Raw genomic sequence first — 14,817 nt, 5'->3', positions numbered from 1 at the left:
CCCCCAACATTTTTGAAGAGCCGGCTCGGCCCCCCCAAAAATTCGAGTGGATATGTTTCGCACACTTGGCTCAGAAAAAACTTTTTGACAAAAAATTTTTCTAAATAGTAGAAAAATCATCTGCTCGAAATTTTATTTTTCTTTAGAATCTCAATGCACTTGTTCTGTGACAATAGTAGTCTTATCTCGCAATCACCCCGGCATCCATCCATCCTAAATTGCATCCTCCCAGAGTGCTGTACCTCTGGAGATAACTTGAGGGGAATCCTTTCTCTTGCTTGTACTGTCGGAACAGCATTTCTTCTTCTTTTGTTGAGTGCGACCTTGGAGATGGGCACATAAGACAACAGAAAAAAATAAAAAAGTGGGAGGAGGTAAAGTGAACAACGATTAAGCTTATTAACAAGATCGAAGGCCTGTAACATTTTTCGAGCCTTCACAACAGAGGCGCCGACATGAAGAAATTAACATTGGGTGGGGAGAGATCGCTGAAAGTTGTCCCGTATATACGGGGCTGAAGCGCATACGCAGGAAACAGAGGACGCACTGCATTGTTTTTCTAAAAAATATTGGGGAGAGGCTCAGCCAACACCCACTGAAAATTCTCTAGTAGGTGTTGGCTCAGTCAGGGCCGCAACTAGATGCTTGGTCAGCCGGGGCAAGCATGCATTTTGGCGCCCCCTCATAATGTTGAAGGAGAGATTAAAGAGTGAAATTTGCGCCCCCTCTAGTACAGCGCCCGGGGCACCAGACCCGCCTGCACCTCCCTAGTTGCGGCCCTGGGCTCAGCCCCCTTACAAGATGGGGGCCCCCTTATTGGGGTTGGGAGGGCTCAAATATCCTCCGCTCCTGGGTTTCGGTGCTTTTGATGAGGAATCAAATAAATAATAGTAAAATAAAATTAACATGAAAAAAGAAAAGAAATGAAAGGAAAATTTCAAAGCTCCTGAGCCGGGTACCAATGCATTCTAATTCTAGGAATATGAAATTTTCTCCTTACAAATCAGGGATTCCCAAACTATTTACGTTAGCATCGTTCATATGTATACGGTATATACTGTATATAGAAATTTTAAATATTTCAAGTATTGTTGAAGGGAGGTTAAAGGGTGAAATTTGTGACCCCCTCCCGGTCCGGCACCCTGGAAATTTGACCCCACCAGTTGCAGCCCTGTTTCCAGTACCCCAACACTTAGGTAGCCAGGGCCGGAACTAGGGAAGAAGGCAGTTTTCACAGGTGGTAATCTTGAGGGGGCTGCTAATTCTGGGGAGGGGGACGAAAAATACCGTTTCGATCGATTTTTTCAGTGGAGAGGGTAAAAAAATTACATATTCTTCCCCCCACGACAAAAATGATCCTGTCTCCGTTGGACCGGGCTTTTGGACTGAGCTCTTTCGCGAGGATCCCGATTTTTCACAGGGAAGTGCTTGGAACCTGTCATAGGCGTAAACTTGTATTACGCCAATGGGATCGAGACCCTCCAATTTTGGAGAGCTGGCTCAACCCCCCCTCCCCCCAAAAAAAAGTCGCATGAATACGTTTTCCACACCTAGACTCGGAATAATCACGTCACGTCAGTACAGTGTGTTTCGGCCTTTATACGAAGCTGTGACGTGTAAAAAAAAGAAGTGGCGATTTTTCCGCAAAAACGTTTTTTCCCGGCCATTTTTCAGGATGCGACTTATTTATCGGAAATTACTGTAATTTTTTCTATGTTCCATTGTAAATTAAATTGAGAATTTCTAGAAAGTATGTAGTACTTCTTATTTATGTTATTCAAAATTGTGTTTATTTCAAAATGAAGAATTATTCTCAAGGTTTTAATAAGGTTCCTCTTCTCGCGGTCACTTCTTTTTTACGGACGAATTTCTTTTTGTCCCGCCGATGACCTCAAAGGGGGGGGGGGGGTTTACATACCCTGTTTACGGTCGCAGCACTCTTAGAAATTTTAAATATCTTGTGGCATCTCAGTCGATCTCGAGGAGTCATTTAGATGCTTTCCCCCACGACAATAAAATGATCTTCACTCCTAGTTACAACCCCTCCGTGACATCTAGTGGCGTGTTTATCGGAGGGGGAAGGGCACTCAGCGGGCTATAAGCAGGGCCATGGACTCCCACATACTGGAGAAGGGATTCTAGCCTGGGATCTTTCGCGGGCCCCTGAAGCCAAACTTTTCACAGGTAATGTATAAATAGCATGAAAAACTAAAAGTGATGGTAATTGTCTTAGGCTCGTAACTATGCTGCGGTAATCGGGATAATGCTCCAGGAACCTGAGCCAAATGGGTGGCTCCAACAAAAAAAAATTACACTTATTTTGCACATTTCTTAAAATCTTTGACAGTTTCTTATTCTGCAAAATGAGAAGAGAAGGGGGGGGGGACGAACCCCCTCCTTTTTTGAGTATAACCCTTTCAAGGGTGTCCCCCCCCCCATGAAAAACTCAGCACTGGGGCCCCGAGAATGCTCGCTATGGCCGTGGCCTCCAGGGCCTAAATTTTTGGGAGACGGGAAGAGAAAAGAAAAAAAATCAGTTTCCGAAATTCTTTCAAACATTTGGAAATGTTTTTATTCCATGTATTTGAGTTGTTTTTTTTCATGATAAAGGGGTCCGCACCTTCTGCAGCTGACAAAGAGCATTTCAATAGGGTTCAGTTTCGGCTGCTTCAATGCAGGTTTTCTGAATACAAGCACCATTTCCTAATTAGAAGGACAGGGAGTGTATAGCGTGTCGCCTACGTGGGGAATGTGTCACTTGGAGGCATCCGTCCATATGGGGACTCCAGTCTCCGAAAATGAAAACTACATTCTTTTTGACGCCGCCGGCGCCGGTCAGGACTTTGGTAAAAGCTTTTTTTTTTTTTTTCTCTTCTGTATCTTTATTTGCGCTTAATGGATGGCCATCAGTGAAACAGGGACGCCGACAGAAACAGTTCCATAGATGATACTAATTGGAATATAAAGAAATTACGGTGGTGAAAAAATCGGCTATAGACGGAGTTTGTGGTTCTGCAGAATAAGAATAGCTTTGTTTGGAGCCCCTTGAAGTAAACGCCTTGTTTTTCAATGAAAAAAACCCACAAATGTTGAGATAGGCAGTTCCACAGTATTTTATGGTATGTGTGGACCACATTCGGTTGTGTATGTGCAGTATAACCTTCTGTCATAGGCGTAAACTTACTAAAAATGTTGGGGGGGGGGGGTTTCAGGCTCAACTAATGGAACCTCGTTTATACGACGCGCCGTACAAATGCAAAAACCGTATAACTGGACCTTTTTTCGAAAAAATTACCTTCTCCCTCCCCCTTTTTTTTACAGACGTTTCCCAAAAAAAAAACATTTTGTGAAAACTCTGTCGTTTTGATTCAAAATCTTATGCTTCAGAAGAAATATCATACTATCATAACATTACTGTTGCTAAAGTCTCAAGCAATTTTACGGTATTCATTTAGAGATTTAACAGAAAAAAAATGTTATTCAAACCTTATGTAAAACATCCTATACTTGTTTGTTTTGCTTTTGGTTTCTATATCTAAGCAAAAAGTAGATGATGTATTGAGTTCCGTTGTTGAAAGATTTTTCTCTTAAAGAAAGAACTAATAGTGTACATGTTTGCTATCAGCAGGGCCGGAACTAGAGAGGAGGGCAGGGGAGGCAACTGCCCCGGGTGGCAAAATTTACTGGGCGGTAGTTTTAGGTGGGAACGGAGAACACGTTACAAAATTATCGAATGTGGGGGCGGTAAAATCATATTTGCCCCAGTCGGCAAAAATCCTAGTTACGGCCCTGGCTATCAGCAAACCATAGCCCGTTCAATAATTATTTCAGTTTCTGTCAAAAGCCATTGAACCAGTCAATCATCTTAAATTTTATGGCTTTTTCAATAAAAAATTTGCATGAGAAACTACAATCGATATCGCTTAGTTTTTCCGCTCACAACGTTTCTTCATTATGTGTTTTTGAAAACCTAGAAACACTGTATTTCAATGACACGGTTTTACCAATTGAAAAATTATTTGATATTCGATTGATAGAAATGGCGTTTTCCAAAATTTGCGAGTTCGAATCGATGTGAAAACGTTGATTAATTGAAGTGTATACAGGCAGGGCCCTGGGTAAAGCAGGAATTAAAAGGCTCTTGCGGCTCTTGAGTCAAAGATGTTAATTAGTCAGTGAATGTATGCTGTTTGAATTTTGGGGGCTCAAAGAGTTATGAAGGCTTCATTTGCCCATGCAGAAATTAGGCCCTGTATACAGGGATAATGTATAAGAATGTATAGCAACTGAAGCCAAACGTCGTGCAAATGAGTAAGGTCAGAAACGTAATGAGGAGAAGTATAGGAAGGGTTCCATTATATTTTTATAAATGCAGTAAAATCTCCACAAATGATCACCTGTACTCAAGCACAAATATGCACCAATGGTCTCCTTTATTTGGCGTAAAATTTCTATGGCGGAGCCCCGTAGGCTCCTCTTTTATTCATTTCTCAAATTTACTGATTTATTTTATTTTCTTCGAGTGGCGGCGGAGCCCCCGGAAAGTGCACACGGAGCACCGGTTGAGAACCGCTGCTTCAGAGAAAAGTTTCCCAAACCTTTTGTTCCATATAGCCCTTCTTTTAAAAAAAATTTCTTTTTCATCTCTCCCAACTCAAGCCCCACCCATAGGATCCTATACTAAACCCACAGCTTCTACCGACTCTCAGGACTCTCATCGCAGTGTTTTCACACTTTGGAAAACACTGCTTTAGTAGCCATTCTTGGTTATTGTACTACTTGATTTAATGAAAGGTCACCCAGTGTGGGAGACGAGAAATTGACTTTTTTTATTTTTGATTTCTTTTGCACTATTTATAATTTTGTTGTGAATAGAACTGTTTTAGCATTTACATATTTTCAGGGATGTAGCGAGGGGGGGGGGGGCAGACCCCGCAAGTCCCCCCCCCAAATCTGAGAAAATTAACGAAAAAGGGGAAAAAGATGATGGCCAAATCTATTGTTCTATCACTTTGATCCCCCCGAACAAAATTTATGGCTACGCCCTTGCATATTTTAACCTCTTTTTAGCATTGATGTGTGTGTAAATGTATATAATTGAATAATTTTCAGAATAAGTGCATATTTTCAAGTTGTGCGGGAGATTAATTAAATTTTTATAATTTTTCAAATTAATATTGCTCATACTACAATAAAAGTTCGTTATAACGAACCCAGGATCCCCTGGGTCCCCCCCCCCCCCCAGATCTCATGAATTCCGAAATCCCTGGGCGGGGTTACGAAAACGAGTATATACAAAGAATACAAGTAAATCCAAAAAATATATACAGTATATACATCTTTATTTATTCCAGGGTTGGACAAATCCCAGGCGCCAGGTCACCATGGTGACTGGAAAATCTGTATTGACGCCTAAAATTTTGTATATATGATTGCTAAATCAGAATCTAGGGATGGCTCAAAATTTTCTGATTCCATAATTAACTGTCTTTCAATATGGAAAGGAGCAGAGCCGAGACTGGAGAGAGCAGGCGGGTCTGGTACTCGAGACGCTGGACCAGAATGGGAGTTGAATTCCCCTTTTAACTGTTTCTTTTACTAAGGGCAGCCCAAAATTCCGGCTTGCCCCAGGTAACAAAGTATCTAGTTGCGGCCCTGGGAAGGGGTCATCAATTCCCAGAAAGGTTGAATAAAGATTATTTAAGACACTTTTCTCATGAAAAAACCATGCTTGGCTCTTATGGAATTTGGCTGGCGTTTAAATTTTTTTCTGATTTGTCAAACTCTGTATTTATTTATATTTTATGATACAGCATATATATTTCCCTCAAAATCAAATTACATTTCACTTATTTAAGATTTATTTTACTCAGGTTTTAAATTAGAAAAAAAAGTTTTTTTTAGTTGCATAAATTTCTTAATTAAAAAAAAATAGTCGATTTAAATATTGTCACTTTTCTAAGTACGCAAGCCAAATGAAGTTTAAATTTTTCTTAAATAAATTTTAAATATAAGTTTTATTAATTTATTGATATGTCTAAGAGAAAACAAAATTCTTTTGCTACGCTTTATTGATTATAAGTATGACAGGGATGCAAATTACTGTATCTAGATTGATTTTGAAGATTCTGAATAAATTATCATTGAAGAAAATGCTTAAAATGCATGAATTTATCAAAAATGTGTAACTATATTTAGTTTAATATTGCTTACTTTTTTTTTGTCAGGAAACTTTAAGGAACTTTTCCGTTTTTTCTTGTAATACAACATGTTCTACTAACAGAAGGCATAGGCATAAACTTGTATCCGGCCCATGGGCCCAAGCCCCCCCCCCCCAACATTTTTGAAGAACCGGCTCGGCCCCCAAAAAAATTCGAGTGGATATGTTTCGCCCACTTGTGAATTTTGCACATTTATCGAACACATTTTCACATTTATATCATTACCAGACATCAGTTATCTCTCTTTATGTATTGATATTAAGTTTATAAATGATTCACATAATGTGTTCCAATGTGATTGTATGCTGCTTATGGCCTGAGCGGATCTAGAGCTCGCTGTTGGGAGTGGTGATTTTACAAAAAAATAAAATAAAACGAGCTAGAGTCAATGCGAATAGGGTGACGTATTTTCCGAAGTTCTAGATTCTCGTTATTTCTGTTTTTTCTCCATCTCGAATTTTTTGAACAAATCTATTGTTTTTCCTATTTTTTAAGTTTTCTTGAATTTGTTATTTAATGGAAAACGTTTATACAGGTAATTTTCAATGGATGGGTTGAAAATGCAATATTATCATATAAAAGTTCGGAAAATTTCATGGATTGTCGCATTTTGCTTCGGGGGAGGGGGGTGATCGGTGTGATCAACCCCTCCCCCGTCTCCATAGATTTGCGCTCTGCTTATGGTATTACCACTGAAATTCAACTTTCACTCTAACTCAAAAACTAGATCCGATCTGATAAAACCAGTGTCAGATTCAGAATCAGTGCCCCAAAATCACCCTAAAATCACTGAAAAAAAAAATTCACAAAATTCACTTGAGAACAAAATCAGTGTTAGATAATGCAATCAATACAAACATTTGAAACCAAAAGTTATTTTGAATATGTCAATTCGTAACATATGTTTGATTAGAAGTTCCTGATTGAATCGTTATTATTATTTTAGTGTTCCCACCAGTAAAGCTATAATTTTTTACACCTTCGTCAAGCTATAATTTTTACATCTGCTATAATAAATAACAATCTGCAACATTATTTGGCATTTAAAATTAATTCGAAATTTAAGAGAGGCTACCGAAGTTCAGAAAATTCTCTTAGAAAAGCATAGGCACTTGCAATGTTTGTGCTGAATGGAAAACGCGATACATGCCATAAAAAGGCAACCTGGAATCATTTGATCTTTGCCGCGTTGTCATCTCCACTAGATAATAGTTCCATGGTCGGAGGATGGCACAATTTCACCGGAAAAAAAGGAAAATGACCTGGGAAATAGGAAACGTATGGTCATACGATGCCTCAGCACCTTAATACGGCTGATATGGTCACAGAGGAAATAAGGTTCCCTTCTTAAAGATTCAATTCAAATTATACAGGGTTCTCAGCAGCCTGGCTATTAAAGATTAAGATGGTGTGAAAAGGAAACAACTGCCACGAAGATGACCATCAGCAAAATATTTCGTCTCGACCGTCTCGTGAACACAGTCATGGCGTGTGAAGGTTCACGATCTGATCCGATGCCAACCTATTGGGAACTGATAAACGGAATTGTCAATTTCACTGTCCATACCGTAGACAGAAATTATTTAAGCGACCGTGAACTTACACCCGAAGAAAAGTCTTGGTATTATTTCAATTTTACAGCCACTGACATCGCATGGGTGTTTCTAGCAGCTACATTCTTCACGATTCTCAGGCACTATGTTACTGATTGGGTGTTTATAGTAAGTGCTTATACTTCATTGAATTTGTCCTGCTAGGTTTTATATCTCTATGACACTGTCGTAATTCATATTTTGTGTGTTGTCACTAAGATTTTCCCGTTAATCCTTCAAGCCGGTTCAGTAATTTAAATGCCCTATTCGTGGTATTTAAATTAAAAAAAAAACTTTGTGCACTTCTGTTGAAAGTAATTTATATATTTTTGAATTTCAATTCTAAAATAGTGAAAAAAAGTTGTTTTAATAAAAAAAACTATGCAATAAAAATTTTACTGTGATTATTTTACAAAATAACCAGGCGGCGAAATTGAATTGCCTTATAATACAAAGTTGCCAACTGCTATGGATTGATTGTTCGTAGTTTCTATGGATGGACACAATAAACTATGGAGCTACGGGGATATTACAGAAATCTGTTTAAGAAAAGAAAAAAAATCAGGTCTTTGAGTTTCTTGAAACATTAATTTTTATTTTTTAAAAATTGCATTGACTTTTATCATAATGATGAATTTGTATACGCATGCAGGGCTGCAACTAGGGGATGCAGGCGGGTCTGGTGCCCCGGCGCCGGACTGGAGGGGGTGCAAATTTCACTCTAACCTCTCTTTCAACATTATGGGGGGGGGGGGGCGTCAAAATGTGTGCTTGCCCTGGCTGACCAAGCATCTAGTTGCGGCCCTGTACGCATGTGAGAGAGTTCGAGAGAAGACACTCTTTTGTCTGTGCAATCTGTAAAGCCGAGTCCGAACCCGTCGTTTTACTCAATGCCCAAATATGCAAACACTTGTTTTCCATCAAAATTGTCTCGCACTGTGGGTTAAAAACAGGTTTTTTTTAGTGGTTCAGTATGGTGGACCTGGACCGACCTTCATTTGCTTAGTGCATGGTCCAGCTTGTGGAACTGCAAAGAATGTTTCATAGAGTGCCGTAGGAGTATTGATATGAAGAAAAAGGGGTTAGGGGGTCTAAGGTTGCTAGACATCTGTATAAGGGTCATTCCTAAAAAAGTGTACATTCCACATTTTTGAAATGAAAAATTTGGAGTTGAATTTTCAAAATAAAATTGATCTCAAATTATAGCCAATGACTTGAAGTTTAATATTTCATAAATATTTTACACTTTATTTTATATTTTATTTTCTGTGTTTTATGACTGAAAGTCATAAATTTTTTCCACTCTGTTACGAAAACAAATATCACTGTAAAAGAATAATTATTTCTGCAGTGTTTTTATCTCATAAAATAACGAAAAATCAGCTTATTTCTTACACATATGCTGGAAAAAAAAGTTGAATAAGTTTTTGAGGTTTTTTTTCTGTCGTGTTGATAGTTTTTCATGATTTTTTCAAAATAGCACACAGATAAGTTTATTTTTACATACGTTTAGCTACTCACAATCAAAACTTTTTATTTCTGACAGAAAACCATTTGGTAATTTATAATTTAACATAGTTTGAAGTGTTCGTAAAATTTTTTGCCCATAAACTGTAAAACTGCTTATCGTAACAGAGTGGACATCATTTTAATAGAGTGCACAGAAATGTTTTACTGAGAGAAAAATATATCTTAAATATTCTAAATCAGGGTTGGAGTTTTTTGGACGTCTGAAACTGGTTTTGGACAGGATACGTGGGATAAACTGTCTAAAACCTCCAAGTTTCAAAATTTTATGTGGAAACCTTTTGGATTTTTTGTTTCTTTTCATGATACTAACATATCTAAAAAATACTAGCAGAAAATAAAACTACATCAAAAATATTTCAAAAAGGTGACATTTGTTTTTTTCCTAAGTAAATGGTTTCACCAAATTGATGGTTTTAAGTTGGAAATCTGATAGTAAATTAATATCACTCATATAAATGTTTAAATAAACACTGTTTTGAATTTTTTAGTTTGTTATAAATGTTATTTCTACTTCACATCTTATTTTTCATGTATGGTTATGAAGCAGGTACTGTATTTAGGACAGTGATTGCCCAAAACCCTGCTGAATCTCTCCAAACACTTTTCTTTAAAAAAATACATTATATTGAAGGTACCAAATATGTGTAGTCACAGTTATAATCATTGTATTATTGTGAAACTCAACATAAATATTATTTTTTATTAGATAGCAATATAATGATGTGAATATATATCAATGGTGTAGTGTTTATTTGATGCAAATTGTTCTATTTTGACTTTTCAAACTTTTTCTTTAAATTTTAAAAATTGATCTTTCTATTTTACATTCTCCATTTTTAAAAAGTAATTATAAATAAAGGAAAATATCTGAAGAAAATGAGGCCACTATGTAGCACCTACTCATGACTAACAAAACAGTTTCACAAACACTGTGCCTATATGATAAAAGACCCAAAGTTTTTGTTAAAGTTAAATATCTGCTCCAGGGCCGTCTTAAAAGCATCATGGGCCCCCAGGCCAAGTGATTTTTCTGAGGCCCTACCGGGCAAATTCTCGAAAATTTCAACCAAATCTCATTTTTGTGAGGTCCCCGGGCCGTGCCCGGGTGGGCCCATGCCTTAAGATGGCTCTGAGCTGCTCTTTTTATGAGGCTAGTAGGTAATATTTCACCAAATAAATTCAAGCTATATTTACAATTCGATCTCGTGGGGGACAGCAGTATGAAATACACTGGAAGAAGGCTTATCAAAAGACTGTCTTTAACACATTTTCTTTTTTTTTTCATGTCCCCCAAGTTATGCATCAATTAAAAGAATATTTTCAAATTTCGTTATCTTAGAAATCATCTTGGCACAGATAGGGTAGCTAAATTAGTTATGTGTCATGAAATTTTAAAAGACGCAGCTGCGCTTGATTATTAGTGCTCGATTATTACGTAAGTTTAATTTCATTCTGTAGTCATATCTATTGTTTTTTCTAATTTTCAATTTAATTTTATTCATCACATCATAAAACTTACATTGGCAAAGCGAAGAAAATCCATCCAAGGGATCGTTGTCGATCCATACTGGTGGACACGATTATTATTGAGTTAATTTTCAAACACGAGTAGTAAGTATTAATAATACTAAAATAAATAAGTAGCAAACAAAACAATGAAAAACGCAAGACAGAGAAATCATCTAATGAATATGACATACATACACACACATATACGCAAACACAAAATATTATATTGGTTTAAATTAAAATTAGTGATTTGTTTTATTAATATAAATAAAATAAATTATAAATGAAGCAAATAATTAGTATTAGTAATGAAATAAATAATGGCAACAACGGAAGGTGTGATTCAGAAATTTTTTGAATGATGGGGTAGTGTTTTCCTTTTTTGCGAGAGCTCAATAGGGAAAAAAATATATTGCATATTAAAAATAGCTTTCAATATCATTTATAGAGAGCAAATATTGTTTGAGACGTTTTTTTAATACAAATATTGAAGTGCAGTCAAGAATATCAGATGACAGATTGATGTAAAATTTCGGAACAAGAAACATAAAGTGATTTCTCTTTACTGTTTTATGAATAAGTGGTATAGATAATGTATTGCTAAATCTACTCGATGTTCTTGAAGTATTGAAAGGTAAATAGAGTTTATTTTTATGCAGAAGAATTATCGATCTGTGAAAATATAGATAACGAAGGGGTAGTATATTTAGGTTTAGAAAAAGTTTGTGTGAAGGAGTGGAATAATTGTTAGTAAGTGCTCTAATTATTTTTTTTTGCATTTGAATAATGGGGCGTAAAGTGCTTATGTAATCGCTTCCCCATACAGTCAGGCCATATAATATATGTGAATGAATAACGACATAATAAAATGACAGTAGAAAAGGTCGATTTACATATTGCTTAAGGTAATAGAATTTGTATAGGGTGTATCGAAGTTTTGATTGCATGCGTTTCATGTGTTTTCCATTTTAGGTTGTTATCTATATGTACACCAAGATACTTTATTGAAGATACTTGTTCTAAAGATGAGCATGTGCACAAAAAGTTATATGGGCAGTTTTGGCTATGAAAAATAATATTGTATCTAATTTCTGTATTGTTATGCAAAGAAAAGCTCATAAATTTTGTTTTCGATATATTAATTTCAAGATTATTTGCAGAAAACCAATTGGGATCTTTAACTAAGTCATCATTTATGGCGTTCGTTAAAGATTGATGATCTATTGCTGAATAAAGTTGTTATTAAGTAAAGTAATGCAGTATCATCAGCGAATGTTATAATTTTAGCAAATAAATCAAGGTTACAGAAATCATTTATAAATATAATAAAAAGAAGTGGCCCTAAAGTAGATCCTTGAGGAATTCCTTTCTTCATGGTACTAATGTATTTGTCACATTTAACTCTTTGGATCCTGTTCTTAAAGTATGATTTAAAAAGGCTATTTTCATGTAACATTTTTATCCCATTCTTGTATTTTTCATGTTTTCATAACTCTAATATCTAACCTCAAGACAGTTCAGTTTCAATTGTTTGATAACCTGATATCAGTCATGCAACTCTTTACATATACCGTTTTTAATTTCAAAATTTTATTATATTTAATGTAATTAATAATATAATATAATTTATATAATATAATCAAATCGTAAAGTTTTTCACTTATAGTTATAAATAGGAGGTTTTGGACAGTTTTGTACAGGAGGGTTTTGGACAGTACGGTAAAAACCACACCAACCCTGTTCTAAATAAATTATGTAGATACACTTATCTTCTCAAAAATTATATACAAAATGTGATGGATGACCCAGAGACTTCTCTATAACTCTTGAAAAACTTCCACTCCATGAGGAAATTCAAAATACACATGTTCCCCACTCATAGTTTGAATTCTGGTCTTGTAAAATTTTTAAAATCTGGTCAAAGCAGATGCTGGACTTGTATATTATATCAGCGTTTCGTAATCTCTTTTTGCCTGTGGCCCCCTTTGAACCATATTTTTTTTCTCGTTGCTTCCCTGTCTTACCCAGTTTTCGACCCTCATCTAGAGGCAAGATCTTTTATACGTATTGAATTGATTTTTACAGTGAATTTATACTAAACAAAAATTTTGCAAAAAAGATTGGCTTCCAGACCACTGGCCTAGAATTTATTGAGCTCCCCGCTAGTCCGAGTTCTATTCAGGGCTGTCTCAACATCATGGGCCACCAAGGCAAAGTGATGCTATGGTGGTAGTCCCATATTTAGCTGGAAATAAACACCCTACATATTTCCTACTTATTTTCAAAATTTATTTTACTATACAAAATGTCATAAGGTGGGGTCACTTAGGGACATGAGACCCCCCCCCCTCCTGGGCATGACCCCTTACAAGAGTGGGACTGACAGAGCTGCAGCCCGAGGCCTGATATGGTTTTCATCATTTTTTGTTTTTCACATAATTTAATATAGAGGAGGGGTCTGTAAAAAAAATGTAGCCGAGGACCTGCAAAAACCCCATCCTAGGGAACCTGTTGCAAAATGTAGGCGGTGAGGCCTGGGTGGGTCCATGCCCTAAGACGGCCTTGGTTTTATAGGTGGTTTTATTGGATTCTGTAAGTGTATAGTCATTAATATAAAAGCTTTATTTTTTCACACCTTAATTTTTCTCTCAGCTCCCTGCAGCCCCCCTCCCAAACCACTTGTCATAGCCCCTTTCTCAATTTTCTTCTGTAGTCCCCTTGAAGTATCCCAGTACCACTAGTGGGTTATATGGCGCTGGTTGAGAACCACTGTATTTTATCATCAGGATGGTTTTTCGTCAAATTTTTTTGTTGAAATTGAACAGTAATTTGATGTATTTATACCAACATCAAATTACTATTCAATTTCAATATTATTGAATTCGATTGTCTCACATTAGTGATCCAGAGTGGGGAGGTAAAAAAAATTTGCAAACAAAAATAATGGTTCTGTCCTGTAAAATACAGAATGTGCAGTCGGCCCCTGTATTCGCAGGGGTTACGTTCTGGAGGTGACCACGAATACAGGAACGAACTCAACAAATATCCCTTCACAGACGAGAGCCGACATCTTGTAGAGACTTCAGGCTGAGTGAGATTTTTGACTAGAAGAGGACGAGGTCAGCAGATCAAACTGTGCCGAGGCACCCTGCTAGATCATCAACTCATGGCTTCCGGAACGAGGCGGGATGTAAACATTACAGGTGAAATGTAACAACGTCCAAGGACCAATGTAAAAGGTAATAATAAAAATGACTAGAACAGGACCATTTCCGGGGGGCCCTAAATAGTAATGTTACACATGACTTGTATTTGTCCATCCCATACAGATACAAGCTGTAATTAATGCAAAAAGAGGGCCAACAGCCTATTAATAAAGATTTTGTCTCATTTCACAGGTGTTCATATTATTTTGTCCAACCCCTGTACATATTTATATTAGATATTTTGAGGGTTTGGAAAAAGAATTAAATTTTCCCTATTTTGCCCAAAAAACCCGGGTTTTTTTACAATCCTGATTTTAGATATTAGCAATAACACAAAGTGTTTATTTTTTTTATTAATTTGCAGCCATTGGCAAAAACATGTATGCTAACTTCTGCAAATCAGAGGAAGATGCCAGAAAGTGCCTGGAAGTTCATATTTTACCTTTTTATCTGGATATATTCTCTCTACATTCTCATTTTGAGTGGTCATTACTGCTTTTTTCAAAGGCCAAGTATAGTTTGGAATGGTGAGTTTGTACTGTTTAAGATTTTTTATTATGAATATTGTACACATTGCTTCAATGTAAAAATGAACATGGGTGTAAGTTTTTCTGCGTCCCTTGAACTTTGTAGTGTTTGCTGGGTTTTTCGTATCTTTTATAATAAATGATTTCAAAAAATCATTTAACAAAATTTCAACATTCAATTTTTTTTAATATCACAAATTTCATATAAAGATGCAAGCATACATCCAGACTT

The 14,817-nt window shown here is 36.5% G+C and overlaps 1 protein-coding gene across 1 annotated transcript in view; it reads left to right on the top strand.

Moving 5' to 3' along the window:
- The first annotated feature begins 7,653 nt into the window (after positions 1 to 7,653).
- Positions 7,654 to 14,817, top strand: part of LOC149067640 (ceramide synthase 1-like) — a 40,781-nt gene continuing 33,617 nt past the window's right edge. The window contains exons 1-2 of the mRNA XM_089252523.1: positions 7,654 to 7,942; positions 14,423 to 14,585. Coding sequence (XP_089108649.1) covers positions 7,658 to 7,942; positions 14,423 to 14,585 — 448 coding nt within the window. The 5' untranslated portion in view covers positions 7,654 to 7,657. The remainder of the gene's footprint in view (positions 7,943 to 14,422; positions 14,586 to 14,817) is intronic.

Source organism: Pholcus phalangioides, unplaced genomic scaffold, assembly GCF_987345545.1.
Source record: "Pholcus phalangioides strain wild (caught in Gottingen) unplaced genomic scaffold, Ppha-v1.0 ptg000029l_1, whole genome shotgun sequence".
In the NCBI taxonomy this organism is placed as follows: domain Eukaryota; kingdom Metazoa; phylum Arthropoda; class Arachnida; order Araneae; family Pholcidae; genus Pholcus; species Pholcus phalangioides.
This window is presented reverse-complemented; position numbering and strand designations above follow the sequence as displayed.